The following is a 27393-nucleotide window of genomic DNA, read 5'->3' as shown; positions in this document are numbered from 1 at the left end:
CCCGCTTGAGCAATTGAAGAGAACTGGGCAGCTGAAGGACGTAACGACGACAGAGGCGGTTGTGCATCCGCAAGAGGCTCATTCAGACGGGGCAGCCACTGCACCATTCGTCCGGGGCTCTGTATTAGGTTTGGAGATCCCTTCAGTTGGCGGTGGTGAGACGATCGCTGTTCAGTGAAAGTGTCTGATGTGCTGCATTCTTTTCGTCGCCCGTATTCTATGACAATATAGCGAAGTGACTCAGTATTCACTGTATCAAATAGCATTACCCGCCTCTCCTATATGCCTTTGCTTGAACGGTTGCGTGCCTGAAGATGGGGTAGGGATAGAATGTGTTCGGTGCAGTGCCGTACGCATCGATCCGAGGCGCAGCAATGTATGCGCCTCTTCATATGTCAACACCATCATGACCACCCAGCTTTCTGACGTGGAGCTCCAATCTATCCTCGACTTTTCCATTAGCCTCGCGCGTGGCGCGAGCGAGGTAAGGCTCGGCGGCTCGGAGAAGATCCGCAAAGTGTCGTAGATGAGGAGGCGGAGAGGGCGGAGGCAGAGAGGAGGATGGGCAACGACAACGAGCGCGCTCGGGAGAGGAAGGAGATTGGTGAGGAATGCCGAGGAGGATGTGGTGGAGGGTCGGAGCGCTTGGCGGCTTTGCATAGTCTTATTTTCCGCGCACCTTGTCTCATGCAAAGTAACTGGTATGAAGTAATATCGTAAGATACATACCTGTCTATCATTACCGGTGTCCATCCGCGCAGATGCTCTATGGCCAGATTCCGTCAGGAGGGATGGGAGTTGGCCAGAATTAGGCGGCGCTTGCGGTTTCCGGAAAGGGTAGGTCAGTTTCGGGCGCCGTGGCCATGCGAGACCATGGTTTGCTAGTTTTGCTGATGACCGTGCGCGCGCTTCCCTGGATTTCCTCTGAGATTGAATGAGTTTATCAGTGAAGTGTTGACTACGTAGGATGTAAGCCCACCTTTGTTAGCGCCATGAGATACTTTGCATCTCGCTTCCATTGGCGAGCGTCTGCGACGTGGGGTACTTGATTCACAATGTGAAAACCTCCGCCCTCGTTGTCCAACCTGGTCATGTCAAAAGGGATGTATCAGGTAATGTCAAAAGACAAGTATTGCGTTATGACGATTCACGTCAACCAATTTTTCACCAAGTCGGTCATCAGGTTGGGCGGTATGAATTCCTCATAATTGACCAACAGATCCAGAGCGTCGTCAAGGTACTTATTCCCCCTGGCGAGGTGATAGTCGGGAGACATGCCGGCGAACATCTTGAGAAACCATGGCGTGGCTGTCTTGATCGGGTTGTACTGGATTGGGTCCTCCGGAATTCCAGCAGCCTCGACGACATCACCGACAACCTCCCCAGCGAGTTGGAGAGCGGGAACGCCGTACACAACAGCGTATCCAGCGGCTTTGCACGTTTTCGTGGAGATCCAGTCCCGTGCCGGTTTCGTCTTGTCAAAAAACTTTGTCTTCGTTCTACTGAAGCCGCCGAAGATGACAGCCATGACTCCGCGACGGTCTTCGGGCACACTTTGTTAGAATCTGTAGCCCAAGTATGAGGCGCCTCACTCGGGGAGATGATAGAACGAGTGGGATACATTACCTGTAGCCCAAGTATGAGGCGCTACAGGTTACTGTGAGTATGCTATGATGTAGGTAACACGGGAGAAAACGTACCCTCACTCGGGGAGATGATAGAACGAGTGAGGGAGTTGAATATGTGACGTGTACAAGTATGTATGAGCGGGAGATGCCGGTATACAGCGCCTAACGCGTGAAGGAGAAGCGTAAACTCTAACACTCCTCCTCGCTGTATAGACGGGATCGAAACATATGGGTAAGTATGTAAACGAGTAAGGTTTAGTAATGTAAGGTATCGTAACAAAGGAAGGAGGAAGAGAGCGAGAGAAGGGATAGGGGAAGCACGGAAGAGTACTCCTCCTCGCATTGATGACAAATATTCACGTGAGACCGAGGAAAGAACGCAAACGAGCAAACTGCGGGCCCGGCAAAGGTTTGGTGAAGATATCTGCGATATTGTCGGCAGAAGGCACGTAGTGCACCGAGATGTCGCCGGCAGCTGTGCGTTCGCGCAGGTAATGGTGTTTGATATCGATGTGCTTCGTCCGCGCATGGAAAGATGGGTCGCCCGACAGTGTGATAGCCCCAGAGTTGTCCACGAACAGGGATGATGCGTCCTTTTGGCCCAGATCAATGCCTCGCAGGAGATTGCGGAGCCAAACACATTCCTTTGCAGCGTCAGCGGCAGCAATGTACTCAGCTTCCGTCGTTGAGTCAGCAACGGTAGCTTGTTTTCTAGCAGCCCAAGTGACAGCGCCAGACCCCAGGGAGAACACGTAACCGGCAACAGAACGACGAGTGTCAGGGCACCGAGCGTGATCAGAGTCGGACCAACCCAAGAGACGGATAGAAGAATCAGAGCTACCCAGGGTAAGACGCAAAGCACGAGATCCTTTCAGGCAGCGTACCACCCTGACAGCAGCGGTCCAGTGAGCGGTGGTGAAGCAGTCGAGATATTGGGACAGTTGCTGGACAGCGCAAGAGATATCCGGGCGCGTACCAGTGGCGACATAGTTCAAGGAGCCGACGAGAGCACAATACGGGAGGTGGGAGACACTTGCGTGATCGTCCGGTTCGGAATGTCGACTCAGACGAACACCAGTTTCCATAGGCGTGCTGACTGGCAGTTCACGCGCCAGATCAAAGTGCGAGATGATCTTGTCGATGAGGGCGGTTTGGGAGAGGTGAATGGAGCGGGTATTCCTGTCGCGGTCAATCGCGATGCCGATGCAAAAACGGGCCTCACCAAGATCAGAGATTTCCCAGGCAGCTCGCAGGTCCGCACGAAACGCGTCACCTGCGGATTTTGACGAGACGGCGGCAATGAAGTCGTCTACGTGGACTCCCGCGATGACAACGCCGGCGGGGGATACACGATAGTAAATGCAACTCTCACATGCTAGCCTGGAAAATCCGACGGAGGTGAGGTGCGCGTCCATCGTCTTGTTCCAGGTGCGGCCGCCTTGAGGCATCCCATAAAGACCCTTTCGCAGGCGCCAGACCCAGTCTTCTTTGCCCTTCTCTTCAAAACCGCGCGGCTGCTCCATGAAGCATGCTTCGTCTTCGGGTAGGAGGCCATAGAGAAAGGCTGTTTTGACGTCGACCTGGGCGGTATCCCAGTTGAGAGAGGCGGCTACATGCAGGATGAGACGAAACGATTCGATCCGCATGGTAGGCGATGTCGTCTTGAAGAAGTCTTGCCCGAAGACAGCTTCGAAGCCGCGAACAACCCATCGCGCCTTGAAACGCACCGGGTCGCCTTTTTCGTCCCGCTTCAGACGAAACACAGGCTTGCCCGTGAGGACTTTGCGTCCCGCTGGGACGGCGGAGCGCGGCACAAGTTCGAAGACATCGTGGCCACGGATCGAAGCAAACTCCTCCTGCAGGGCCACCCCCCGGTTGCCAGCAGCGGTCCACGAGATGGCCCTTGCATTTGCAGTTGGAGCAGACGCGTGAAGAGACTTGCGAGGACGTTGCGGCAAGAGCAATGGAGAGCGGTGCAGTACCGGAGGCGCGGTCAGCACGGACCTGCATGGCCTCATGTTTGATCCTGTCAAGGACACGGTCAGCGGTGAGAGGAACCGACGAGGTTGACTGGTTGTTGACGATCTGGTTCATGAGGGGGCGCATCTTCGCCTTCATCTTATGTAGAAGGACGACAACGGTGAAGGTGTCTTCAGAGAGCGGTCCCATCTGAAACATGCGGGACACGTCAGCGGCTGTCCGACGAGCTTGGTTCTCAATGTCGTTCGTGGTGTTCGCAGGATCTAGGTCGTCACGAAAGAGCTCCTGAATGGTCATTAGCTGGGCGTAGGCTCCTCGTTTGACGTGGCGGTTCTCGAGCGCGAGCCAAAGACCGCGAGCAGATGAGGACGACGCAATGAGGTGAAGGTCGGCGTCCTCAACATAGTCCTCCACCAAGGCAATAACGAGGCTGTTCGTCTGCGACCAGTTCGCATAGTCGAGAGGAAAAGCGCCAGCGTCGGGACAGGAGAGCTTGCCATCCACGTAACTCTTAAGGGGGGGGGAACCACCGCAGAGACACAGCACGTTCAGGATGCGACGGGACCATTCTGGCCAGTTGCACTTGGCGATGCTGAGACGTTCGAGGGTGCTGAGACGACCGTAGACCCAGGAAGGGATCTGCACGAGAGATATGGGGGGGTTCGACCGCTTGGAAGATGGGGACGATGTAGCTTGGTTGGCCCCCGGGGAAGTGGGAGGGGACCCGGGGGACGGGGTATCTTCGGATCCGGTCATAGTACAAGGACAACGGGTGGCTATATGCGCACCGCGACAACAATAAGGTGGTATATGCGCCACAAAACGCCGGCCGAGGTCGTGTCGGCTGAAAAAGAGTGATCCTGAGACTAGAGGTGACTCGAGGGAAGGCGAGGGGTCGCAAAAAGGGGTGACTACAGAGGCCTGGCAGAAAAACTTCAGGCGCAGGGGCTCATAACCTGTTAGAATCTGTAGCCCAAGTATGAGGCGCCTCACTCGGGGAGATGATAGAACGAGTGGGATACATTACCTGTAGCCCAAGTATGAGGCGCTACAGGTTACTGTGAGTATGCTATGATGTAGGTAACACGGGAGAAAACGTACCCTCACTCGGGGAGATGATAGAACGAGTGAGGGAGTTGAATATGTGACGTGTACAAGTATGTATGAGCGGGAGATGCCGGTATACAGCGCCTAACGCGTGAAGGAGAAGCGTAAACTCTAACACACTTTGTGCAGCGGAGGTGGGAAGAGCATAAGGAGAGTGAGTCGCGAGTACCTCGACAGGTTCTCCCGCAGGTGGGACAGTAGGAGCGACTATAGCAGCGGCAGCAGCCATTATGAGACAGCTAGGAGGCGAGAAGCTATTCAAGTCCTCGCCAGTACGAATGACTAGATAGTGGGTGGGCCATAAACAACACGGTCAGCACTTTTTATCTCTCCTAGCTCAGCACCGATAGATGCACTTGGGAAGGTTTTTGGACACCGCCCCACTTCCGGCACAACGCCGCGCAGGAAAACCTGGCAACTGCACATTAATCTCAATCCCATTTGTACGGCATTGACAGCGCTCTTTACTCACGGTCGATGGGGAACATACAAGAGCAGACAGTGTCCCATGCACAGCCCGACGGACAGAAGACATGGCCTTGGCGTCCTGACGCCTGGCGAACAATAGCCCTTGTCTGTAAATGGTCGAAGAGACACAGTGCTGCCGCCACCGCTTTTGTGCGAACGTCCACGGTCTGGCGCTTGCACTGCCACGTGGACTGGGTGGCCTGCGGGGGTTTCTTGGCTCGTTTCTCCTCCCTTTCGGCCTCGCTCGCTTGCTCCCCTACTCCCCGGCAGCCCTCTTTTGCAGTACACCTCTTGTCCGTAGGATATGTCTCCGAAAGTTCGCTATGACCGCGGGTTGACGGACGGGGAGACATTGTGGCGCGATCGTTACGATTGGCTTCTAGAAGCCGGCTATGTCCTGCGGCCGCGGTACAAGCCTGGCTGGGTGCCGTCTTGGAGAGGGACGAATAAATATGCGCTGAATTTCGAAGACGGCTGGATGCAGAAGGTATTATGGGTTTGCGACCGCGTCACTTTCCGCACTCACCGCCCGTCTGCAGCTTAATTATGTCCTCGATGCCGTGCGCAAGTCTGACGGCGAAATGGTCATGTTGAAACGCGTGTCGCGCACAGTCCATCCCTTCGAGGTTCCTATCGGACAGTACTTGTGTTCTCCATCCCTTGCTACAGAACCCCGCAACCACTGTTGTCCCATCCTTGAGGTGCTGCAAGACCCCGTCGACTCCGACATTCAGATCGTCGTAATGCCCTTGCTTAAGGAACATAACATTCCCCCTCAACTTACCATAGGGGAGGCCGTCGATTTTTTTCGTCAAGCATTTGAGGTGTGAGTCTTCACTAGAACCATTCATCTCTTTCTCATTCTCTCCGCAGGGTCTCCAGTTCATGCACCAGCATCACGTAGCCCATCGGTAGGTTGACCTGCATACTTCTCCCCCTGCTTCGACTAACCTTTCTCAGTGATTGCATGACGCTCAACATCATGATGGACCCTCGTAACATGTATCCAGACATGTTCCATCCCATCGCTCGTGAATACGACCGCAACGTCGTTGGACCTGCCAAACACTACTCGAGGACAGTCCGTCCGACAAGATATTATTGGACTGATTTTGGCCTGTCGTGTCAGTTTGATGCTAACGACGCAAACCCTCTTGCGATTCCCATAGTCGGCGGCGACACTACAGTCCCAGAGTACCTCGAGGATGAGACGACTCCGCGTAATCCGTTCCATACGGACGTTTACACCCTGGGGAATTTAATCAGAGAGGATTTCCTGCAGGTTTGTGCTTGCCTACAATGCCGAATCCAGGCGCTGACTTCCCTCATTCCTTCACATCCCAGATCTACTCAAACCTGACGTTCATGGAGCCACTGGTCGCATCCATGGTGGTCGACAAGCCTGACCAGCGTATCACCATGGACGAAGCAGTACGCCAACTGGACACCATCATTTCGCAGCTGCCTAGTTTGCGGCTGCGACAGCGGCTGCGCCAACGAGAAGACAACGGATTCATCGCCTTTCTCAGGGAAGTGCAATATGCTTTCCGCATGTTCTATGGAGGTCTTTGGCTTCATCCTGCGATCCCTCGGCCTCCCCCTCCGTCGCAGTTCGAGCAGAAGAAGACCGACGCCGCCGGTTCACGGCTGCGGACTGTCCTAGCAACGATGCGACGGCGCTTCGTACCAGTTCGTAAGCAGCGCACCCCGGTGGCGCCCTGATCATCTGCTCGGAGGCCGCTCAAGCTCCGTGGTTATGTTGAATAGACGAGCTGTTCTCTGCCTTTCCTATCTCTCCTGGCCCTTTGACCCGCAGTCGACTGTGATGGGCTAGTTAGTATATTGTATGAATATTGGGGCTCTTGCGTACTTGTGCTGATGTTTGACTTTTGCTCTGACTGCACATAATACTATGCACTCTGTCCACCATCCAATACTCCTCACTATCAGGACGGAAAACGATGGCTCATATCAGACGGTGTCTCTCCTGACTTGCGCTCGCATCCGGTAGCCATTGGCTCTCTCATACGGAGCTGCCATGTTGCCGCTTCCTCAGTACTACATTACTTTGTTCGCTTCGCAGAGGGCATGACAGCGAGTGTTGTGATCAAGAGGGGAGACGATCGAGACGAGAAACACACATAATAGCAAACTCGAAGGACACGGACCCAATTGATGAAATACAGAAGTTACAACGGTGACCCCATACCTGGTCCCCGCGCCAGATCTCATTGCGATGTGGGCGGCATCTTAGGTACTGCGTACAGCAAATGCTAGTAACCTGATCTGTGGATGCCGCGATGATCATTAGAAGAGTTTGAAGAAGAAACAGACGAGGAGCATGGGCGCTGACCTCAACTTGGAGGCATTAAAAGAACACCGGCCCGGGCGTACTACATAGATTCAACATCAGCAGATTGCCCACGGGCGTCTAGTCACCACGCCCCTTGATCCCGAATGGCCACTTCGAAATCAACCGAACCGCCGCCGCTCGCGCCAGGACATCTTAGTAAACGCGAGGTCTGGTGGCAAGACTACCAGGAATGGCTACGGGAACGAGGTTATATGCTCCGGCCTCGCTACAGACCCCTAGGCGCGACGTGCACGGGGAGCACGACGACAAGCCTCCGGAGGCGCGCTTGGACGTACCTGTAAGCGAAATCTCTCGGGAAAATCCGCAACGCACAAAGTTCGACGCGTAGTTGAGCCGATACACTGTGGCGCCATACACGGCCTGACCACGGTGCAACCATACTGGAAAACTGGCGTTCTGGCTGCGCGACAGACTTAGAGCTTCTCAGGACCACTTGCTCAAATTTGTTGGCTATGGTCTGCCTTTGACCTAAGAGGACTGTGTTGCTTACTGAACACGATATAGTAATCAGATCGCGGTTTGAACGTTGTCGCTGCCGCTTCCTTGAGACACGGACAACAAAACAAGAGCTTTCCGCAGCCTTTCTATCCCAGGTCCTGCGGCGGGAACGTCTCTGTCCGCGGCCCACTGTTGCTGGCGGGCATGGCTGTGCGGTACCACAAGCACTGGGGCCTGAGGTGCAGGACGTATGATTTTCACACCTGTTGATCCTCTCTTCCCGTCCAGCTCCCTTCTACCCCTTGGGCTTTTATCTTTGTGTGGTGTGCTCCGCCATCCTCTACGTTCGATGGATGATGGTACCCTTGGTCTCTTAGACCCATTATCAGTTCCCGACTGAGGTCCCAGAGAAACTCTGCACAGTCGAAGAGTGGTGGCGCGACTGTCAGGTTTGGTTGGCCGAACGAGGATACATGCTCCGTCGTCACTATGCGCCTGGCTGGACCCCATCATGGAACGCACACCGGGATGTATTTCCATGGCATTTTGAGGATTATCATGGGCCAATGGTAAGTCTTCACGATCATTCTGTGTTCCGTCCAGCTCTCACTATGATGTTCAGAATCCCTATTTGATGGATGCGGTGTCCACCTCTGATAATCAGCTCGTCATGCTTAAGAGGGTAGTCAAGTCTTTCAACCCCCTGGAAGTAGAAATCGCTCAGTATCTCTCGTCCGAGACATTGCGCTCAGATCCTCGCAACCACACTGTACCTGTCCTGGAAATCTTCTCTGTCCCCGACGATCCCGAGGCGACTGTCCTGGTGATGCCACTGATGAGGAGATGCAACAATCCTGCGTGGCAAACCATTGGAGAAGTTGTTGCATTTCTGAAGCAGGTCTTTGAGGTGAGCGATAAGCCGAATCTCTGTCTGCTCACTGGGCTGAGACCATCGTAGGGGCTCCAATATATGCATGAACTGCATGTAGCGCATAGGTATGTCGGTGAATTGGCCACATTCTCACGTTCTCATTGACCTGAGTCTGGTAGGGATTGTGTGGCACAAAACATTGTGTACGACCCTCGATACATGTACCCGCGTATGTTCCATCCGCAAGAAACAGACAAGAGTTTCAACTTCAAGGGCAAGGCCAGGCACTCAACGAGGACCGCCTGTCCTGTGATGTACTATTTCATCGACTTTGGACTCTCCAGGCGATACAACCCCGAAGATGGTCCACCCCGCGAACGCCCCATTCGCAGAGGAGACAAGACTGTCCCGGAGTTCCAGAACTGGAAAGGAGACCTCGTGGATCCATCTCCAACCAACATCTACTACGTCAGAAACATGATTCGCAACATCATCCTGGAGGTATTTTCCGCACCTTGTCTCAGAGGGGCTCGCTCACAATTGTGACTTTCTACAAATTCAAAGGGGCCGAGTTTCTGGGGCCTCTCGTCGACGACATGATCGCCGCCGATCCGCTTCAGATACCGACAATCCAGGAAGTCGTGTGTCGTTTCGATGAGCTTCTGAAGCCGCTCGACAACGCGAAATTGCGTTCCCGCCTGCCGCTGCGCGGCCAGCCTGAGGGCTGGGTGACCAGGTGACTGCGCGACGCCGGTCACGGTCTCCGATCGTTCAGATACGCTCTTCTCCGCAAGTCGGCTATACCTCTGCCTCCTAGCTCATGACTCAGAATTGTCATTTTCGTGTCATTTGCTATCATGCTTGCCTTGGATAGTCGGCGTTCATCATCACATCGCCCATAGTTGATCGCTCCTTCTCGCACACTACAGTCGGTTTGCTTGTACGCTTTCGGTCAGATGTCCTTCCCGTGATCTGGGCTAACCAGGGATAATGTTCATTGCGCTATTGTACGCTCTCGTGACGAGTGGGTAATTGAAGCGGCCATACATAACATTGAGGAACCTGATGACAGAGATCGTCGTGTGTCCGCATCCGCCTCCGTATACGTCAAGGGCTCCGCGCACCGGGAAGAAATCCGGGATCTGTCGTCGCGTCATCCACGCATCGCGCTCATTATGCAACTGTCGCTACCGTGAGATCGAACCAAGAACAACGTGCAACCTCGCGGATACTGGGCCCGGAGCCCTACCTCGTCTTCGGCTCCCCGAGTTGTTATGCCCGCATCCCTCAGCTGCACAATTCTCCGGACGAAAACGGCCTTCATTGTTTCCACCCTGGATACCAGGGCCGCTCCAGAGCTTCTCCCCTGGCGGGCAGCAATGCAGGCTCCCTTGACATTATCTCTGTGGCTCAGCGCTGATCACAGAAGACCACTCTTGGATGCGCCTACTGTCCAGGCACTGAGAACGATTCGAGCTTGCCTCTCAAGCTACTCGCCCAACGTCCACGAAGGGCGTGTCAGTGGAATGATTCTCGACCCATCGGCACCGTCACCGACCAGGAATAGACCCGACTGGATTGCACGACTAGCGATCCGATGGCTCATTCCACAGAGGCATCTTGAACCTCCCCCGGAGGTCATCGATCACTGACGACTGACAGTCACCATTGTGGGGGACAACAGCTCTTGAGCAGAAGCACGAGGCGCGGTCAAACAAGCAACCGTCGGCGTTTGAGGGATTACGTTTTGCAGGGCAATTTCTCAAGGAACGCCACGGTACCTTGATTGCCACCCAGCAGACTTACGGCTCTTACCTGGCGGCGAGGGGACCCCAAGTATCTCTGTCCATTGTTCTCTCCACGAGGCCCGCCGATGATGCTTGGTTGTGACTGATGTGAGTGCCCTCGTCCAGCTTTACAGACGCCTAATGCCTCACCTTTGCGAGAGGTGCACTGCCCGCAGGCAATTTGCGGCCCTCCAGGCGGCTGAGGTTGAAAGAAGAACGATGCTAGTAGTGCGCAAATGATACAGTACATCTCGTCCACGTATAAGCAAGCCTTTAGTAATGATATATATACGGAGGCAGAGCGAGGCAGGTGTATGCGCTGTTTGGGAATCAACGACATGGAACAACGAAGCCGACCAAGAGATGCAAGAACCATACACGTCCCCGCGCTAGTACAAGTATGCAAAAAGCGAAGACTGGGGCCTCGAACGCGCCTCGTGCTCCGATACGCTATGTGCGGGCCACTGAGAGCGGACGGGAAACGCAGACCTCGAAGAGATAGGCAAACATCAAGAAGCGAGGATGTATTTATGGCACGGGAAGAGCAGGGCGGAACGTCAGAACGTAGAGGACGGTCCGGAAAACGTGTGCGATCACTCGGAGCGAACGAACGAGCCAGTCCTCGTTCCTCGTAGCGAGCCGTGAGCGCAAACGCCATGTACTGAGCGATCCCCTCAGCAGCTCGAACCGCCACACCACCTGCTGTATCGTTGGCCGCTTAGCCGGCTCATCTTGGACCATATCGTCGATAAGCGGTTGCAAGAATTCCAGACCACGATACTCCTGCATCCCGCAAAAAGGATTAGGAACGCCATTGGACCATAGGGAAAGACCTCACCTGTAGCAGCACATTACGAACGATGTTGCCCATGTAGTAGATGTCCGTCGGGAATGGGTCGCATGGTTCCAGCGACTTGTGGAACTCAGGGACCGATCGGTCTCCACCCCATATCGGACGCGCCCGCGGTGGTCCGGCGGATGGGTCGTACTTTCGAGAAAGACCAAAGTCGATGAAGAAGTACTTCACAGGATGCCGGGTGCGAGTAGAGTGCCTCGCGGTCCCCGTCATGTCGCGGTTCTGCGACCGACGAACGAAATGGAAGAGTTGTGGGAACAGCGGTTGAGGATCCAACATGATGTTGAGTTCTGAGATGTCCCTATGGTCGTACTAGTGAGTGGCGTATGAATTTACCAAGTCGAGAATGAGGTTCACCTATGGGCAACATGTTGTTCATGGATGAATTGTAGACCCTGACCATGGCTACATTGTCAGTTACGCTAACCAGTTTATACTACGAGCAACTCACCTCGAATGTTTGCCGGCAAAACTCGACAGCTTCTCCCACTGTCAGAAAGCGCGGGTCATAGAATTTGCCGAGTAGAGGCATCACCAACACTTGTATATTGCAGTCGTCTGGGTCTTGTAGCACTTCATAGATAGGGACACAGTGGTTCTTCGGGTCCGACAACAGGTGCTCAGATGTCAAGAATTGAGCTATCTCCACTTCATAAGGGTGTTCGGTGCGCAACACTTGCTTGAGGACGACCACGGCACCATCTGCAACCCGCGTAGCGTCGATGAGCTGTCCATGCTGTGCAAGTGTTCAGGAAAACGTTCTGAAGGGAGAGGGAAGACGCACACGAAGACGTTGGCCATCCTCGCACTCGTAGTACTGTCTCTGCCCACTAGACCAAGACGGGACCCACTCAGGTCTGTAGCGAGGCCGGAGCATATAACCTCGTTCCCGTAGCCATACCTGATGGTCTCTCCACCAAATCTCGCGTTCACTGAGGTGGCCTGGCGCGGGCGGCGGCGGTTCAGTTGGAGCAGATTCTGAAGGAGTAGTCATTGCAGGGACTCAGGACTGGAGGAATGTGAGGTACATAGGAAGAGGGCGAGGGACGGATATCGGGAAGAGACAACCATGCAAGGATGCGTCAAGCGCCCGTGACCGATCTGTCATTGAATCTGCCCCGTTGAGACAAGGAACCGAAACTCTGGAACGGTAGCAATAATCGCTTCCCGCTGACATAGTCACTGCCGCCAGTGGTTGTTGTTCTGTGGACGCACTTCTTCCTCGCCGTATCGGTCCAATTTGAAGCTGGAATCCCGGTACAACACCCTGACTGGGGAGTATGGGCTGTTCCCACGCGACACGACTTTGCAAGGATATAAACGCGAGCCTCCACTTAGTCAGGGCAGCACCCCAACCTCATATTCCTTGTCCCCGAAACCCTCGCTGCATTCCCTCTTGCACTTCCTGCGCTGGTCATGTCTTGGGTGATTAAGACCGCTGAACGTGTGGTACAGGATACCGCGAACGTCGCGACAACATCTGGCATGCCATGCGCTGGTATCGCTCAGTCGCTCGGTCACAAGCAAGTTATTCCGACCCTCAGACGCGTAGATGATGCAGTGTCAAGGAGCCGAAACGAGCTTCGGCGGGACGTTCTACCTGTTCAACGGAAGGCAGAACTTCAGATTCCTGTGGATGAGTGAGTTCATCGACTACCTTCTTGAGCATTCTCACGACTTTCGCCGCTAGTATTGCAAACAGCAGCATTGGATTATGGAATGCCTATCAGAAAGGCGGCTGGTTTACACGTTTGAAGCTCATTCCTAGCGCATCCGCCCTGGAGCGGGACGCGACTGATCTATATTATGATATCAAGGTGAGATCTGCACATTTGCCCCAGCATGATGCTCTACTGATAGTGGGTCCTCCTAGCGTACATCTGACCTACATGCAGCACATCAACATGGGGCCTTCACTGATCCTGGTATGTTCGAACGCAGTATTTTCAGTAACCTCTCCAACATCCACGCCTGTCTACAGCGCTGCATGCACAGTCACTACTGGAGCTGGAGGGATGGGTCGGGGTGCACGTCGCTGGAAATGATCAGAACCCGCCGGTTTCTGAGCAAGAGCCTGAGCATGTGCCCATTGCCGATCATGGTGGGTATACGGACTCTACCCCGCGGACGTGTACTTACGGTCACCGTCTTCACATCCACTTGCCTTAGCAGACGAAGACGTCTCTCTTCCTGCAATGCCAGCAGAAGCCATTCCATTGCAAGTGTTCCCCAAGGCTCAAGACGAGACTGTTGCTCCCGCGTAACGACCTCCTACTGGCGACGGCCGGTGATTGATGATCTATGGCGCAGTCTGCACAGACGCTTGTGCTCGCCACCCGACCCCCGTCAAGGGCTGCTGCTGTAGCCCCATCGTATTCCTTGCGGGTATGATTACCTACGGACTTGTTATTGCCTCGGAATGTATTAGCCAATTGCCTTGGAATGTATTAGCCAAATCCGATTAGGTATTTCCATCGCGCTATGGTACGCTCTCGTACCGAGTGGCTGGTTGAACCAGTCATACGTAACGTGGTGATGATAATCGATGTATGTGTCAACATTTGCCTCCGCATGTCTTTTATCCAACGAACAAGGACTTTCATGTAGTAGCGACAGAGCGGCTTGCCTGCTCCAGGCCGTTGGGATGTCTCCTCCAATACACACGACCAGGCGCGTCCTCTTGCTTCGTCTTCTTGCATAGCGCTCGTGCGCGGCAGATGGCATTGTATATCCCCTTCTCGTCTTCGACATCGTGGACACATTTTGACCTATGCAAGGTCATGAAACAGATGAGCATGCGTCTGGGTACTATGTATCGCGCACTGGCGCACTGTGCCTGTTTCAGGGATGACTGTTATGAGTGGCAGATGGTACTTATCCGGTCCGGTAGTACGTTACCATTATCTCCACATCGATAGCTTGGGGCGGGGTTGCACCCGGTATGTCTAGACGGCTGTCAAGTAGGACACACGTTGATGGACATCGTAAGCGACCTCATGGCGATGAACAAGGAGTCGTCTGCTAAGTGCGATTATAGACGCGGTTCTGCACAATAGCGGACCTCTAGACCCGCGGTTAAGTTGACCCGCCAAGCCCTACATGGAGACAAGGCGTGCCTTTCTATGAGACCGCCTCTGGATACGCTCTCGAAACCTGTTCAATACAGCTGCTGCGGAGGTGTGACGAATTCCCTACAACCCACAACCGGTCAGAGGTTCTTGGCAAGTGACTGGGACGGAACACGTATGACTGCCCGTCTTCTGATGCTCTCCTACACGCATGAATAAACTCAACAACCCTTCTCATCAGGAGGTTAATCTGCTACACGACATGACGTCCGAATAACATGCATCCGAAGAGCGAACTCAGAGACTCGCCTTACTGGGACCAATTTGCCTGCGCCTTCATAGCGACACGCATTAGCACGCGACATTTTGGAAGCTGTGCAGCGTCCGATATACCGTCATTACCATACGTGGTCAAGGAAGGCCTTTGTACTCTGTTTCCGATTCACGGCTCGGTCAACCTCGACGCATTTGGCGATCGTGAGCGTCACGTTCTTCGGTATCCGATCTTCTGCACTGCGCGACCTTCAATTAGCACTGTGCACACGGGGAAAGTGGGACGAAACGCATCACCGGAGAATTTGTTCGACCTCGCTGCCAGTAGGTGATAGGTTAGACGTAAAATCGTAGTCGAGTATAGTGCGAATCTGCGGGGAAAGATCGTTGGGTCGATTCTAGACGATCAGAACCACAGAAGTGAACGCAGCAGCGTTGACGTCTTACGTTGAGGTTGAGGAGACTGGCATGACTGGGACGACGCAAGGGGGACGTAATGCACTGAGTGCGCGCGAGAAACTGACATTGGGGTGCTAGGGAACGAGCCCACGTAATAGCGCACTCGGTGTGTTCATGGGCATCGGGGATGCATACCACGACCAAGGCAACGAAGGACAATGGTCGGCCGAAGATAGTAGCGTTGTCCCAGTGACAGAGTTGTCCTTGCTCTGCCTTCGACAAGGCTGTGACGGAAGAGGGAGATCAAGGGGGATGGTCCAACGTCACAGACACGAGAACGCACTTGTTGAGTCGACGTGTTAGTCCCGTCTAGCAACGCATCCCGTTTCAAACCTTGGAGATCTAGACAGCGTGGGAGAAGGATTGCATGTGTTCCGAGGCACTCATAGACAAGCTCCAGGGGACCGGCGAAAAAAGAATTGTGCCTATTCGATGGGCCGGTAGGTCGGTGGGGACAACGACAGCCTGTCAGAAGACGTACCGTGAACATGACGCTTGAATGTGTCGCCCGTACTTAAGAAAACGCCTGATAGGGCCCAGGGGTTAAATTCGGCACTCATAGAATTATGTGCCCAGCAGCATTGTGGGTGATGCGCCTTCAATCAGGTCTGTATATGTGCAGAGGACGGTATGTAGAGCTGGAGAGTCAAGCCGCAGAGCCGGTCGAAGTCGCTGCAGTCTTTCGCTGGGCTAATCGCTGGGATAACCGTGGGAAACGCCGCAATTGCCCGGCAACATTGCCTATTTCGGACAAGGACAACGACCAATAGTTCTCCGCGGCCTTTCCATAAACGATTGTTGGTCCGTATGTTCAAGTCAAACGACCTCGTATGTGATGGGCCACAACTGAGGTTGTGGTCGCAGCACAAGAACAATTTGGCCCGGATACCATCTCATGCCGACGGATAGCGTAAAAGTCACCCAGAGCCAGCCCAATATAGGAAGACCCATTCCGTCGTCGCCGACTCTGACCACTCGGAGAAGCGTCTATGGTCGCAGAAGATGGGACTAGTGAGATATGATAGCCTCTGCGCTGAGATGTTGAGACTGGCTTGGTCATTGGGATGCCAGGATTGCAGTCACACAGCGTCATGAAGGTATGAAATGACATCGATAGCAAACCGAAAGCGGAGATGAAACAGTGAAGTGCAGGATCACGACGGGATGGGTATTGCGGATTTGCGCGAAAGGACATAACCAACCGTCCGAAACAACTGACGTGTATTACGATACCACCCTACAGCAGTTTCCTCGTTAACGGGCACCGGTCGCAACCACAATGTCCAGAATCGGGTACGCTTCAAAAGCTCGTCAAAGCGCCGGACTACTTCCTGTATCGTCGGCCTCTTCGAAGGGTCGGCCTGAATCATATCTTGGACCAGAGGATCCAGAAACTTCATCCCATGATATCGCTGCATATGGGAAATGTTAGAAAAACCAACGGGGCAGTGGGAGGACAGCGTACGTGCCTTCAAAACAGCCTCTCGTATCACATTCCCCAGATAGTACACGTCGGTGGGGAATGGATCTAACGGTTCCCCGTTCCAATCTTTGAACTCGGGGACGGACTTGTCTGCACCTCGTATGGGGTCTTCACGAGGTGGGCCGTCTTCGGGGTTATATCGCCTGGACAGACCAAAGTCGATGAAGCAGTACTTCACCGGACGCGCCGTACGTGTCGAGTGCTTGGGTGGACCTTGATAGTCAAGGGCCTTATAAGGGTTACGGGGGTGGAACATCTGAGGAAACAATGGCCGAGAATCATACGTGATGTTCAATAAAATGCAGTCTCTGATGACGTTAGTAGCTATCCCCAACGAGACTGGACTTGACATACCTGTGCGCGACGTGCAACTCGTGAAGATATTGCAGACCCTATAACGCCGGGTGAGTCGAAGTCAGGACGCACTACAAATAGCTTACTTCAAATATTTGCTTGATAAAAGATAGCACTTCTCCAACTGTTTGCCAGGATGGGTCGTTGCACGCACGGAGGAGAGGTAATACCAAGATAGTTATCTCTGGCTCGTCGGGAACGCCAAAAGAGTCGAGGATGGGCACAGAATGATTGCGAGGGTCGGAACGAAGTGCTTCGGAAGAGAGATACTGGGAGATCTCGACTTCATGAGGATTGCGCGAGCTCTTGACCTTCTTCATCACGACGAGGGAGTTATCGGCCGTACGGACGGCGTCCAGTATGAAGCTAGACTGAGCACATGAGTTAGCGTTTGGCAATGTAGGTCAGACATCGAGACGCACAGAGGCTGGCTTCATGTCCTCGTATTCATACTTCAGCTTCTGCGGATTCACGATCCACGACGGCTGCCAGCCAGGCCGGTACCGAGGCCGGAGCATGTAGCCGCGTTCCGCCAACCACTGTTGACGATCTCGCCACCATGCTTCAGGCGCAGGTAGGTCAGGGGGGATTTTGAGTGTTGGAGGAACAGACTCTTGCTCTTCTGTCATGGGCACGGAGGTGGACGCCAATGGCCCGGGAACGAGGGAGGCCTCGGAGGAACTGTGGGCAGCCTACACGACGGGCATTGGCCAATGCCCCGGACCCAAATCGGGACAAAGAAATGGACCGAGAATGTACGCCTTTCCCGATCCTGGTCCCAAAGCCTAGCTCCGGACCCCAGCTAGCCGGCGCTAAGCCCCGAAAAGGGATATCAGTGCTGACAAACTATATGACATCAGCGTGTTTGCTCCTTTTTTGGATGGTCGGGAGCGCCGATATCCTGTTTCTGGTATCAGAGCGCGGGCTGGCTCGGGTCCGGAACTAGGCTTTGGGACGTGACCGTGACAGGAGTACATTTCCAAGCCTGTCTCCGGTCCTGTTTGGGACTGCGGCATTGGCCAATGCCCGTCGTGCTAGCAAGGGAAACGACTCGCACAATACAGACAAGACGCTCCCGATCAAGCTCCATCAAACAATAATCATGCCCGCGCGTCATCCAGGTGCCTTCGAGCGCCCTGCTTTCGACACATAATTGGGCTTCATCTTGTTGTTCCCTTTGAGCTTTCCCTCCTTCGCATCTCAAATCTTGAATCGTGCCTTGTCTCGACCTCCACATCATCTCTTCTTCTTCCCTCTAGCTCCCCATGGTGGGTAACCCAGAGGATATTTACCTGCTGAACGAGTATGAGCTATACTGGCGGGACCATTTTGACTGGCTGCAACAATCTGGGTACACTTTGCGCCCCCGATACAAGCCTAACTGGATACCTTCCTGGCAAGGAACGAAGAGGCGTCCGGGAGATTTCGAGGACTCCCGGGATTGCGAGGTGCCGGTTTTAACAAGTGCCCAATGGTGTTCAATACTTACATCAGTTCAGAGACCGGTGGTGTTGGATGCAACACGCGTCAGTGACAAGGAGATGGTCCTTTTGAAGCGGATCCACAAGTTGATACACCCATATGAAGTCGGAATCGGACAGTACTTCTCCTCCGAGGCACTGGCTTCGGATCCTCGAAACCACTGTTGTCCTGTCTACGATGTACTTCATGACCCCGCCGATGAGAACACCATCAGCAAAAGTGTAAAAGTGTCGTCCAGGATTGTAGGTGGCGCCTGAAGCGCCGGTTACGGCGCGAGACGGCGCGAGCACTCGATAAGGGAGCCAAGGGGGCTTGTCCACACCATACTCACAATACCGGGCAAGACTTGCGGAGAGATTGCATGACAGCGCAATATACGCTCGAGCTTCCATGACCTCACGTATTCGCGCAACAAGGTAAGGTACTCGCTAGGAGAAAACCCATTAGTAGAGAAACGAAACTGATACAGTTGAGCCACACGGTTCAGCATACTGAAAGTGATGCGTTAGTAGATTACATTGTGCTAGCTACATGGCGGCCGAAGTCCAGCTCCTCCCCTTTCTCAGCGTCGTCCTCTCGTCCGCGTCGAGCTCGTCGTCCTTCGCCTCGTGCAGCGTGTCCAGCCCCATCCCATCTGCGCGGTCCTCGTCCCCATCCTCCTCGAACGCTTGGAAGAGCGTCTGCGTCTGATTGCGGTACAGCGAGCTCCGCCTGCCATGCCCTCGGTGCCCGTTCGCCAGGGTGTTCCACGGGATGGGCATTGTGCTCCCAATAGGTGTCCCTGCCGTGCTGTTCCACCCGTCGATCGACATTCGTCCGTGTATGCTTGGTTGTGGGTTCATTAAGCCAGACTCAAGGACAGAGTGTGGGTGGTGGCCCCCGGGGAGAGCGTTGGGGTCGCGCTTGTGGGAGATCTCAAGAAGGTGAACGCCTCAGAAGGTGGCGATGAAGCCGGCGAGGAGGGAGATGGAGTTGGCGGGATCGTCCGTGTTGAAGCCTTGGAAGAGAATGACAGAGGCGACATTTGTCGCGGTGCAGAAGCCGACGTAGAACATCGGGTTCACGCTGAACGAAGTCAGCACATCAGTGGGGGAAGCCACAGTGGAAAGAGGGGAGGTCGATGGTGTATGTGGCCCTCGTCCGAGGTCGGGCGGGCTTCGTGTTACTCACATCTACGGGAACGGACAGAGGCTCATGTTGCTCCCAGCCAGTGCTGGTCCATACCCGGGATGGAAACTTGTGGGCAAGGTCCTTCGGAACTCGATCGCACTGGGTAGGACGAGCAGCTCGTACATGGTGGATGAGAAGTGTTAGGAAAGTGAGCAGGGAAGGATATGGGAGTTCCCATGAGGAGGCCCGGTGAGCGTACGGAGTCTGTCGACGGGAGTGTGTAGCGAGTGGGGGCAACGAGAAATGAGGAGGTGAGGGCGAGGACGAGGATTCATGGAGCGCGAGTACGTGTTTAGCGCGGCAACATGGAGACGCCTATACGCGTCACAAGCTCTTCACCTTCAGGCTACTCATAAGGAGTGTCCTCGTGCAAAAACGTCAAGCCCATCTTCCCTTCGCCACACTACCATCCCCTCTCTCTCATGAAGGTCAATGTCTCAAGAACCAGTGGGCAAGACAAAGATAGTCGTTTCATGAGTTCCGCTGCAATGCTCCACCACCGCCTGTGCTCGCCGCGGCAACTAGGCTCTGTACGTACGGATTCCGGGGGCATATATACACCCCTTCACTCACATTTTCTCCGTGCAGTCTTATTGTTCCCTTGCCAGGGGCACTCTGACTCATAACCGCTCACAGTACACGGGTCTCTGTGACATTGTAACGCCTCGGTGGCGGGACCATGCTTCCGAATATTACGACACGAGCTACCCAGTCATCGACGACTCGGAGCTCGCGCAAGACGAGCAAACATTCTCCGCCCAAACAAAGCAGATGCGCTTCTATGTGTCAAGTGGACAGGTAACCTTAATGAACAAGTATGTTCCCCTTCGTCCTCTGTTGTCCTATCCTCCGCGAGAACATTACTAGCTCCCTGCAAGTCCTGTATGCGCCATATGGTGCGCATATACACGTGCCTGGGGTGTGTTCCACCAGGCATCAGGCGAGAACAGAGCATCAGAGCTCAGCTGCCTAGACTACGTCTGTGGTGCGATGCATTACTGCATTGGTTTGGGTGGTCTCGCCTATCCTCGCCCGCGTAAGCGTCTTGTCGTTCTCATCCTCCATCTTTATCATCTGGGGAGACATGTCATTTTCACTATTACGACTGTTTAATTGCTCAACGAGGCCTGCCGCATAGGCGGCCAAAACTTCGCTGGGTGAGCGTGGTGTGATGCCGAAGATACCCCTTGTTGCGCTCCCCGTCTGACCTTTACCCTTTCTGCTCTGACCAAAGGCGATCACATCCGCGATCAAAGCGCCCTTGTCCGATGCGACGACCATCGTCGGCACTGCCGACGGGTGCATGCTCTCGTTCACGAACGAGTACGTCTGCGGAGACGCGCACATGAGCCTTGTTGCTGGCCTCAGGGCATTCCCCTTGGGTATGGTGCACTCCGTCGGCTTTGACGACCGTCTGCGCACAGTTGACGGCCAGGCCTACACGTAAGTCCTGACCCATCACTCTACTGTGCGGACGAGAGGATCACGGATGAACTCAACAGTTTTGGCAAGGCAGGCCTTCATCGTTCTCGACCGCCGCCCAGCTCAAGGCGGGCGTCGCGGTCAACGGCGACTCGACGGTGTTCGTTGTGGAAGTGGAGAGCGTTGAAGCCGTGCCGTCGAACCAGAAGGTGTTTGACCTCCCTCTCAAATACTCCCCAAGTGCGATCGCTGCGTCCGGCTTGCTTGTCGCCGTTGGCGGAGAGGTGCGTCCCCTCCTGCTCTTCTGTCTTCCTTGCTGAGAGATGGCATGTCCGAACCTGGACCAAAAAGTGCGGCTGTACAGTTGGGACAGGAAGGCGCTCTCGGAGAAGGCGATTACCCTTTCTCAGGCTATCTTCATCGTGTCTTGCCATTTGTACTCACACATCCTTCTGCAGATCATCAAACAAGCAGCCAAGTCTAATAATATCAACATCTTTGCCCCCTCTGCATCTATTTCCGCCACACTCTCCATCGCGACCCTCCCCTGCCCACACTCCATATCCACAACTGTCTCTGGTCCCTCATCTACCGCAGCATCAACGAACGGAAACGATCATGGTCAGGTGAAGATAGAAGACGGGTCAGGTTCGTGAGACCAGCTCATCACGCTGGAGGACAGGGAGGACAACGGGAAGCTGAAGCGGAAGCTGTCCGAGGGCGGGCAGACGTTCGCGAGCCTGTCAGAGGCGGGCACGAAGAAGCGCAGGAAGACGGTCAAGATCGTGAGTGTTGTGTGGTATCATCGTGTCGGGAGTGTGTCGCTGACGTCTGCTGTTTCTCCCTTTGTCTTTGCGCACGCCGTGTCTCTGGCCTCGTCTACGGCTATGCCTGTGCCAATGTGCCATGACATGCATCGCAGTGCCCATTCCCTTGTGCGGTTGTCTTGTATGCCTTGTTTGTCAATATGTGTCTGCTTCTACAATATATCTTTCGCCTGTGTATCCTCCGAGTGTCGAGCCCTATAGCCCAACACCAAAAAATCCGAGGCAATGTGCCAGATATTTGGCAATATGTAAAAGTTGTCCCCCTGTGCTGCCCGGCATTCTCAAGGATGCCCCCTCGCGCAACGCCCGCAATCCCGGGCAATATGAAAGGATACGGCACTCGATTGCCGTCATTGCAAGCGGGTGCAACGCTCACAATACCAGGCAATACCGACAAGATCTTGCCAGTATTGCCTGGTATTTTCGGACATTGCCTGGTCTTCCAACCTAGTCAGGTTCATCAGCAAAAGTGTAAAAATCTTTTGCCGTATTGCCTGTTCAGGCAATACTCAGCGAGAGCGCGCAATATACGTCAGATCATGCGCTGTCATGGGTGGTCTTGCAATGTCGTAAATATATTGCAAGACCTTGCAATATCCCACAAGACCAGGCAATATCGGCAATACTGGGCAATACTTCGCATTATTGCAGGTATTGCGAGGTATTGCCGGTATTGCGCGCTCTCGGAATACATTTCCGGTATTGCAAGACCGTGCCACAACTGGCGCTTCAGGCAATGTCCGCAATCCTGTAGGGTATTTTTACACTTTTGCTGATGTTTATTGCGCTAGGATGGAAACCAGACAAGGTGCGCCCAACATTCCCCAAATGTTGCACGGTATTCCTATGATTGCCCGAGCAGGTGTGGGTAGGTTATATACAACAATAATTTTGCAGTTTTGCTGATGACAGCCATCATTGTCATGCCCCTCCTTCGGCGGTACAACGACCCCAATTTTCTGACTGTAGGGGAAGCTCTGGAGTTTTTCCGCCAGATATTTGAGGTGGGCCTTTTAAATCCCCTTCCACTAGCCTTCCTCATCTCACGCTTGGCACAGGCCTTAGCGTTCATGCACGAGCACCATGTCGCGCATCGGTATGACCCAACCTTTTGCCTCTTGTGGCGTTGTTCACACGACAAGCTCTTTGTAGTGATTGCATGACGCTCAACATCATGATGGACGCTCGTCCCATGTATCCTGAGATGTACCATCCTCGTTCCCCGTTTATGAAGCGCGACTACTCCGGGAAAGCGAAGCATTATTCACGGACGAGACGTCCAGTGAAGTACTATCTCACGGACTTCGGCATATCCAAGAGGTTTGACAAGGACGACACGAATCCCATAGTCGTGCCGATCATCAGCGGCGATCCTTCTGCTCCCGAGTTCCAAGAAGACAAAGTCACGGCTCGCAATCCCTTCCCGACCGATGTGTATTATCTTGGGAACGTGATCAGGGAGGATTTCCTTACGGTGAGTCGTCCAGATCTTGTACTATCGCTTCCGGGTGTACTAACGATACTTACAGCAGTATTCTAACCTGAAGTTCCTGTATTCTCTCGTCGGTTCCATGGTTCGCAAGGATCCTGCAACGCGGCCGACTATGGCGCAGGTCGTCAAGTCATTCGAGCAACTCGTATCTAAGCTGTCTAAATGGCAGTTAGGAGCTCGCCTCGTCCTTCATACCGACGATAGTATCGTCAATGCCTTGAAGTATGTGCATCACCTCTACTTTCGTCTGATACCTTACCTCCTTCTGAGGTTGCCTTCGCTACCCTCGCCGAAATCATGACGTTCTTCTCTTCCATCTGACTGAGCTATTGACAGAACCTCACCATCGGCGTGCGTCTCGCTATTGTTCGAGGACGCATACAAATGTACACGAAAGATGCTGCCGAGATGGTTGCGAGCGCGATTCCTTGGCCAAGGCGGCTGTCGAAGGCAACGTGATATTCTTCCGTGACTTCCGGAGGCGCGCGACTTGTCCACTTGCTCCGTATCGGAGCCATGTGGTCAAGCTTGTCTCGGCGAAGCTTATAGGTATAGGTGCGACAGCCATTACGGCGTCTTGGCCGGAAAGGTTTGCATCGTAGCAAAGCTCATGGGCGTGACCCAACTCCTATACGCCTGATACGCCTTCGAATCAATGGTTGGTAAAGTAACCTGCCAGGCAGGGGACACACCTGGACACACCAGGGTGAACGCTGAGAGACAATAGTCAGCGATGCGCCCATGTCCTCATGGAAGGGTGAGACTCGCCTGAACAAGGACGGTTCGTAGACCGAGCGGAAGCAGTTAACGCTTCGATGGACCTGCCAGAGTGAAAAGCTCAATACCTATCATGTGCCCAATTTACGAGAGAAGGATTGCTACCTTGTCAGCGTATCATGTGTGGGTGCCCCCCCTCCAGCTTCACAGACGCCTATTTCCCCACCATTGCCAGAGGTGCACTGCCCGCAGGGAGTCTACGGCACTGCGGGTGGACGAGTGAGGTTGAATGAGGAATAACATCATCAATACTTGGAGATTGCCGTCGTCTGGGGCTGGTAGGACTTCATAGATAAGGACATAGTAATTGCTCCGCTCGGAAGCCTGGGGCTCAGATCTTAAGAACTGAGCTATCTCCGCATTATATGGGTGGTCGGTGCGCAACACTTGCTTGACGACAACCATAGCGCCATCCGCAACCCGCGTAGCATTGATGAGCTGTCTATGCGATGCACGAGCTCCGAGGAACATTCTGAAGGGGGAGGGAGAACGCACCGGAAGTACGAACACTGTCTTCAGGAAAAGATCACGGTTGAAAGAGTGTGGACAACACGAAGGAGAGCAAACAACATAGACTACTCGGAGAGAAATGACAATAAGAAGAAAGTTAGGTATAAATGCACACGAAAACGATAGAAAAACCATCATCTAGGCGGCACATTCGACGACTTGGGAGTAGGTATAGGAGGGACACGTAAAATGAGACGCGGGAGAAAGCGGAAGTAGAGATAATAGACGTCTTTCAACGCGTTGACGAAGTCGTCGTCCTCGCGTCGTATCAGCCGACTGCGGATTTGACAGCCGGACAGCTTCGAGACAATCGTCTTGAAAGTCTCGACAACCTCGGACATGGTTGGACGAGCATCAACGTCGGGGTTCACCATGGACTCCAGAAGGGGTTTCATGAATTCGATATTTGAGTATTTCTATGACGACGGGAGTGTGAGCGAGCGCAAAGCCGAGCCCATAGATAACCAACCTCAAAAAAAAAAAAATCTTCCCGGATGACGTTCCCCAGATAGTAGACATCTGTCGGAAAGGGGTTGCGAGGGGTCGTTTCGTCCTCTTGAAATTCTGGAGCAGAGCGATCACCGCTGAGAATTGGTATAACCACTGGGTTCAGGTCATCCTCCTCGAACCGGCAGGAGATACCAAAGTCGGTCAGGTAGTACTTCACTGGACGCCGCGTCCTAGAGTGATACCTGGCTGTTTGAGAATAGTCACGCGTCAGGAATGTTGCTCGGGGGTGATATCCGTCAGGATACATAGGCCCAGCGTCCATCATGATGTTGAGCGACATGCAGTCTCTGCGTGTATTCAGGTAAGACCGAGCTATTAGTAGAGGAAGACAAATGCAGACCGATGAGCGACATGGTGTTCGTGCATGAAGTGTAGACCCTGTAATGAAAGGATGAGGCTGAAGAAGGTGTCGTTATAGAACCCGAGTAGCTACCTCTAACACTTGGCGGAAAAACTCGATCGCTTCGCCGATTGTTCGGAAGCTAGGATTAGTATATCTCCTTAGATGCGGCATAACAATGAAAGTGATGTTTTGATCGGTGGGGTCTTGGAGTGCTTCGTAGATAGGGCAGCAATGGTTGCGAGAATCGAAGGCAATGGGTGCGGCGGAGAAGTACTGCCCATCTCGACCTCGTAGGGATGAACCGACTTATCAACGCGCTTTAGGAGCACCATCCGGTTGTCGCTGACGCGCGTCGCGTCCATGACCACTGGTCTCTGCACAGTCGTGAGCATCAGACCGTAAACTGGAAGTCCAGAGTACTCACGATTGCGTCTTGTCCATCGTCGCACAAGAAAGGCGACTTATTCGTTCCTGTCCAAGAAGGTTTCCAGTCGGGTTTATACCGGGGGCGTAGCATGTACCCTCGTTGCTGAAGCCAGTCATGATGGTCCCGCCAGTATATCTCGCCTGCGTCCAATGCGAAGTAGTCACGGCGTCCTCGCATCTAGATAGATACAGAGAAGGGAGCAGCCACTCGCAAGCCGTCCAGACGCAGGGATCAAGGAAAGTGAGAATGACAGGCGTGCATTAGGGGCTCAAGGACCATGCCCGCAGGTCGCTGGACACAGGAGACAGATCGGACGGTACTGGGCGGGATCACGTGGTCCCGTTCTCACAGTCGACAGGAGCCCACATCAACGCCGCTCGCGGTCTTCCTAGAGGCTAGGGCCTGCGTTGGATTTGGGCTCGGCGGTCGCGTCAGAGTTTGCGGTGGGGTAGCCCTGAAGTCGTATAGTTCTCAAGGGGCACGCCGCACGCGTAGGCCAGCACAGAGAGACAGAACTCACTTTGGAGGCAGCACAATTCTCGGTTCGCTTCGAGTCCAACTCGAAAATTACGTCGAAAGTTTCTGACCTAGTATCAGGTAGCAACAGCGCGCCGCCGACGTCGCATTTTTGCTATTGTCTTGCTCCTCAAGTATGGTCAATATCAGTCCCCGCTCGGCACCGTTATATGAGAACTCGAAGACTCGCGATCAAACTTCAGTAACCCCTTCTGAATCTCGAGTAGACACTCCTCCTGTGCGCCCACCCTTCACCGTAGAACAAATGAACCTAGCCGTTGTCAGTGTCGCGGCCGAGCTGCGCGAGATCTTGGAGATCATTCAAGACGGCCATACAGGCACATGATGGATCAACACACAGACTCGCGGGGTCGCTGGTTCAAGCTATTCAAGCCTTTCTTCAGTGGCTCATATCACCACAAGCCAAGACTGAATGTGAACGCCCAGGCGATAGGTGTATCGCGGACATGGAGCCTGCTGGAGCAGAGGCGTTCCTGCCCAAGTCCAGAGCTGAAAGGTCCGTACATCCCTGGTTCCCATCGTGCACGTTCGCCTCAGACTGAGTTGCTTCTGCTTCAGGGTTCTCGAGATGAGGAATACCATAGCCCAAGCGGTTCGTATAACAAGGACCTTTGTGGCACATTCAGACAGATCTGCGCGAAGACGCCGTGACAGATATGTTCATGCTTTGCTCTGACGATGCTCTTCCTGTTGATACATGGGCTTCAGACATCGAATGCGAAAGCGGGCATCAATCGTCTTCGACGTCAG

At 53.9% G+C, this 27393-nt stretch overlaps 11 protein-coding genes across 11 annotated transcripts; 4 read left to right on the top strand and 7 right to left on the bottom strand.

Moving 5' to 3' along the window:
• Positions 1-1147: 1147 nt before the first annotated feature.
• On the bottom strand, positions 1148-1528 carry DICSQDRAFT_173775 (uncharacterized protein; the record flags this gene model as incomplete). Its single annotated transcript, XM_007369585.1, has 1 exon — positions 1148-1528. One exon carries the CDS (start codon positions 1526-1528, stop codon positions 1148-1150), a length of 381 nt encoding a protein of 126 aa, XP_007369647.1.
• A 3919-nt stretch (positions 1529-5447) lies between these two features.
• Positions 5448-7105, top strand: DICSQDRAFT_111483 (uncharacterized protein). Its single transcript, XM_007369584.1, has 5 exons — positions 5448-5670; positions 5723-6007; positions 6057-6094; positions 6144-6465; positions 6528-7105. Exons 1-5 carry the CDS (start codon positions 5488-5490, stop codon positions 6903-6905), a joined length of 1206 nt encoding a protein of 401 aa, XP_007369646.1. The 5' UTR covers positions 5448-5487; the 3' UTR covers positions 6906-7105.
• A 1560-nt stretch (positions 7106-8665) lies between these two features.
• Positions 8666-9606, top strand: DICSQDRAFT_173772 (uncharacterized protein; the record flags this gene model as incomplete). Its single annotated transcript, XM_007369583.1, has 4 exons — positions 8666-8902; positions 8954-8991; positions 9046-9334; positions 9391-9606. 4 exons carry the CDS (start codon positions 8666-8668, stop codon positions 9604-9606), a joined length of 780 nt encoding a protein of 259 aa, XP_007369645.1.
• A 1248-nt stretch (positions 9607-10854) lies between these two features.
• On the bottom strand, positions 10855-12562 carry DICSQDRAFT_91991 (uncharacterized protein). The gene is made up of 5 exons (XM_007369582.1): positions 12294-12562; positions 11961-12245; positions 11867-11904; positions 11492-11810; positions 10855-11436 (listed from the first exon to the last, which is right to left on the bottom strand). Exons 1-5 carry the CDS (start codon positions 12501-12503, stop codon positions 11182-11184), a joined length of 1107 nt encoding a protein of 368 aa, XP_007369644.1. The 5' UTR covers positions 12504-12562; the 3' UTR covers positions 10855-11181.
• A 201-nt stretch (positions 12563-12763) lies between these two features.
• On the top strand, positions 12764-13982 carry DICSQDRAFT_157265 (uncharacterized protein). Its single transcript, XM_007369581.1, has 4 exons — positions 12764-13326; positions 13383-13434; positions 13491-13610; positions 13682-13982. The coding sequence occupies exons 1-4, from the start codon at positions 13316-13318 to the stop codon at positions 13802-13804; spliced, it is 306 nt and encodes a 101-aa protein (XP_007369643.1). The 5' UTR covers positions 12764-13315; the 3' UTR covers positions 13805-13982.
• A 67-nt stretch (positions 13983-14049) lies between these two features.
• Positions 14050-14912, bottom strand: DICSQDRAFT_140230 (uncharacterized protein). The gene is made up of 4 exons (XM_007369580.1): positions 14887-14912; positions 14626-14827; positions 14408-14572; positions 14050-14345 (listed from the first exon to the last, which is right to left on the bottom strand). Exons 3-4 carry the CDS (start codon positions 14408-14410, stop codon positions 14109-14111), a joined length of 240 nt encoding a protein of 79 aa, XP_007369642.1. The 5' UTR covers positions 14411-14572; positions 14626-14827; positions 14887-14912; the 3' UTR covers positions 14050-14108.
• A 68-nt stretch (positions 14913-14980) lies between these two features.
• On the bottom strand, positions 14981-15221 carry DICSQDRAFT_157263 (uncharacterized protein; the record flags this gene model as incomplete). Its single annotated transcript, XM_007369579.1, has 2 exons — positions 14981-15090; positions 15148-15221. Coding segments are annotated over 2 exons (183 nt in total), but the record flags the coding sequence as incomplete, so codon positions are not given.
• Positions 15222-15651: 430 nt separating this feature from the next.
• On the bottom strand, positions 15652-15869 carry DICSQDRAFT_149672 (uncharacterized protein; the record flags this gene model as incomplete). The annotated part of the gene is made up of 2 exons (XM_007369578.1): positions 15652-15734; positions 15791-15869. The coding sequence occupies 2 exons, from the start codon at positions 15867-15869 to the stop codon at positions 15652-15654; spliced, it is 162 nt and encodes a 53-aa protein (XP_007369640.1).
• Positions 15870-16463: 594 nt separating this feature from the next.
• DICSQDRAFT_68869 (uncharacterized protein) lies at positions 16464-17775 on the bottom strand (the record flags this gene model as incomplete). The annotated part of the gene is made up of 5 exons (XM_007369577.1): positions 16464-16721; positions 16788-17100; positions 17147-17184; positions 17233-17517; positions 17569-17775. 5 exons carry the CDS (start codon positions 17773-17775, stop codon positions 16464-16466), a joined length of 1101 nt encoding a protein of 366 aa, XP_007369639.1.
• Positions 17776-18411: 636 nt separating this feature from the next.
• On the top strand, positions 18412-23840 carry DICSQDRAFT_68935 (uncharacterized protein; the record flags this gene model as incomplete). Its single annotated transcript, XM_007369576.1, has 5 exons — positions 18412-18847; positions 22960-23051; positions 23106-23143; positions 23200-23539; positions 23580-23840. The coding sequence occupies 5 exons, from the start codon at positions 18412-18414 to the stop codon at positions 23838-23840; spliced, it is 1167 nt and encodes a 388-aa protein (XP_007369638.1).
• Positions 23841-24147: 307 nt separating this feature from the next.
• DICSQDRAFT_157261 (uncharacterized protein) lies at positions 24148-26474 on the bottom strand (the record flags this gene model as incomplete). The annotated part of the gene is made up of 8 exons (XM_007369575.1): positions 24148-24211; positions 25064-25242; positions 25296-25623; positions 25677-25714; positions 25770-25891; positions 25954-26053; positions 26104-26246; positions 26456-26474. 8 exons carry the CDS (start codon positions 26472-26474, stop codon positions 24148-24150), a joined length of 993 nt encoding a protein of 330 aa, XP_007369637.1.
• Positions 26475-27393: the final 919 nt, after the last annotated feature.

The sequence above is a fragment of the Dichomitus squalens genome, assembly GCF_000275845.1.
Source record: "Dichomitus squalens LYAD-421 SS1 unplaced genomic scaffold DICSQscaffold_51, whole genome shotgun sequence".
NCBI lineage: Eukaryota > Fungi > Basidiomycota > Agaricomycetes > Polyporales > Polyporaceae > Dichomitus > Dichomitus squalens.
The sequence above is the reverse complement of the archived record's forward strand: the minus strand, read 5'-3'. Positions and strand labels throughout refer to the sequence as shown.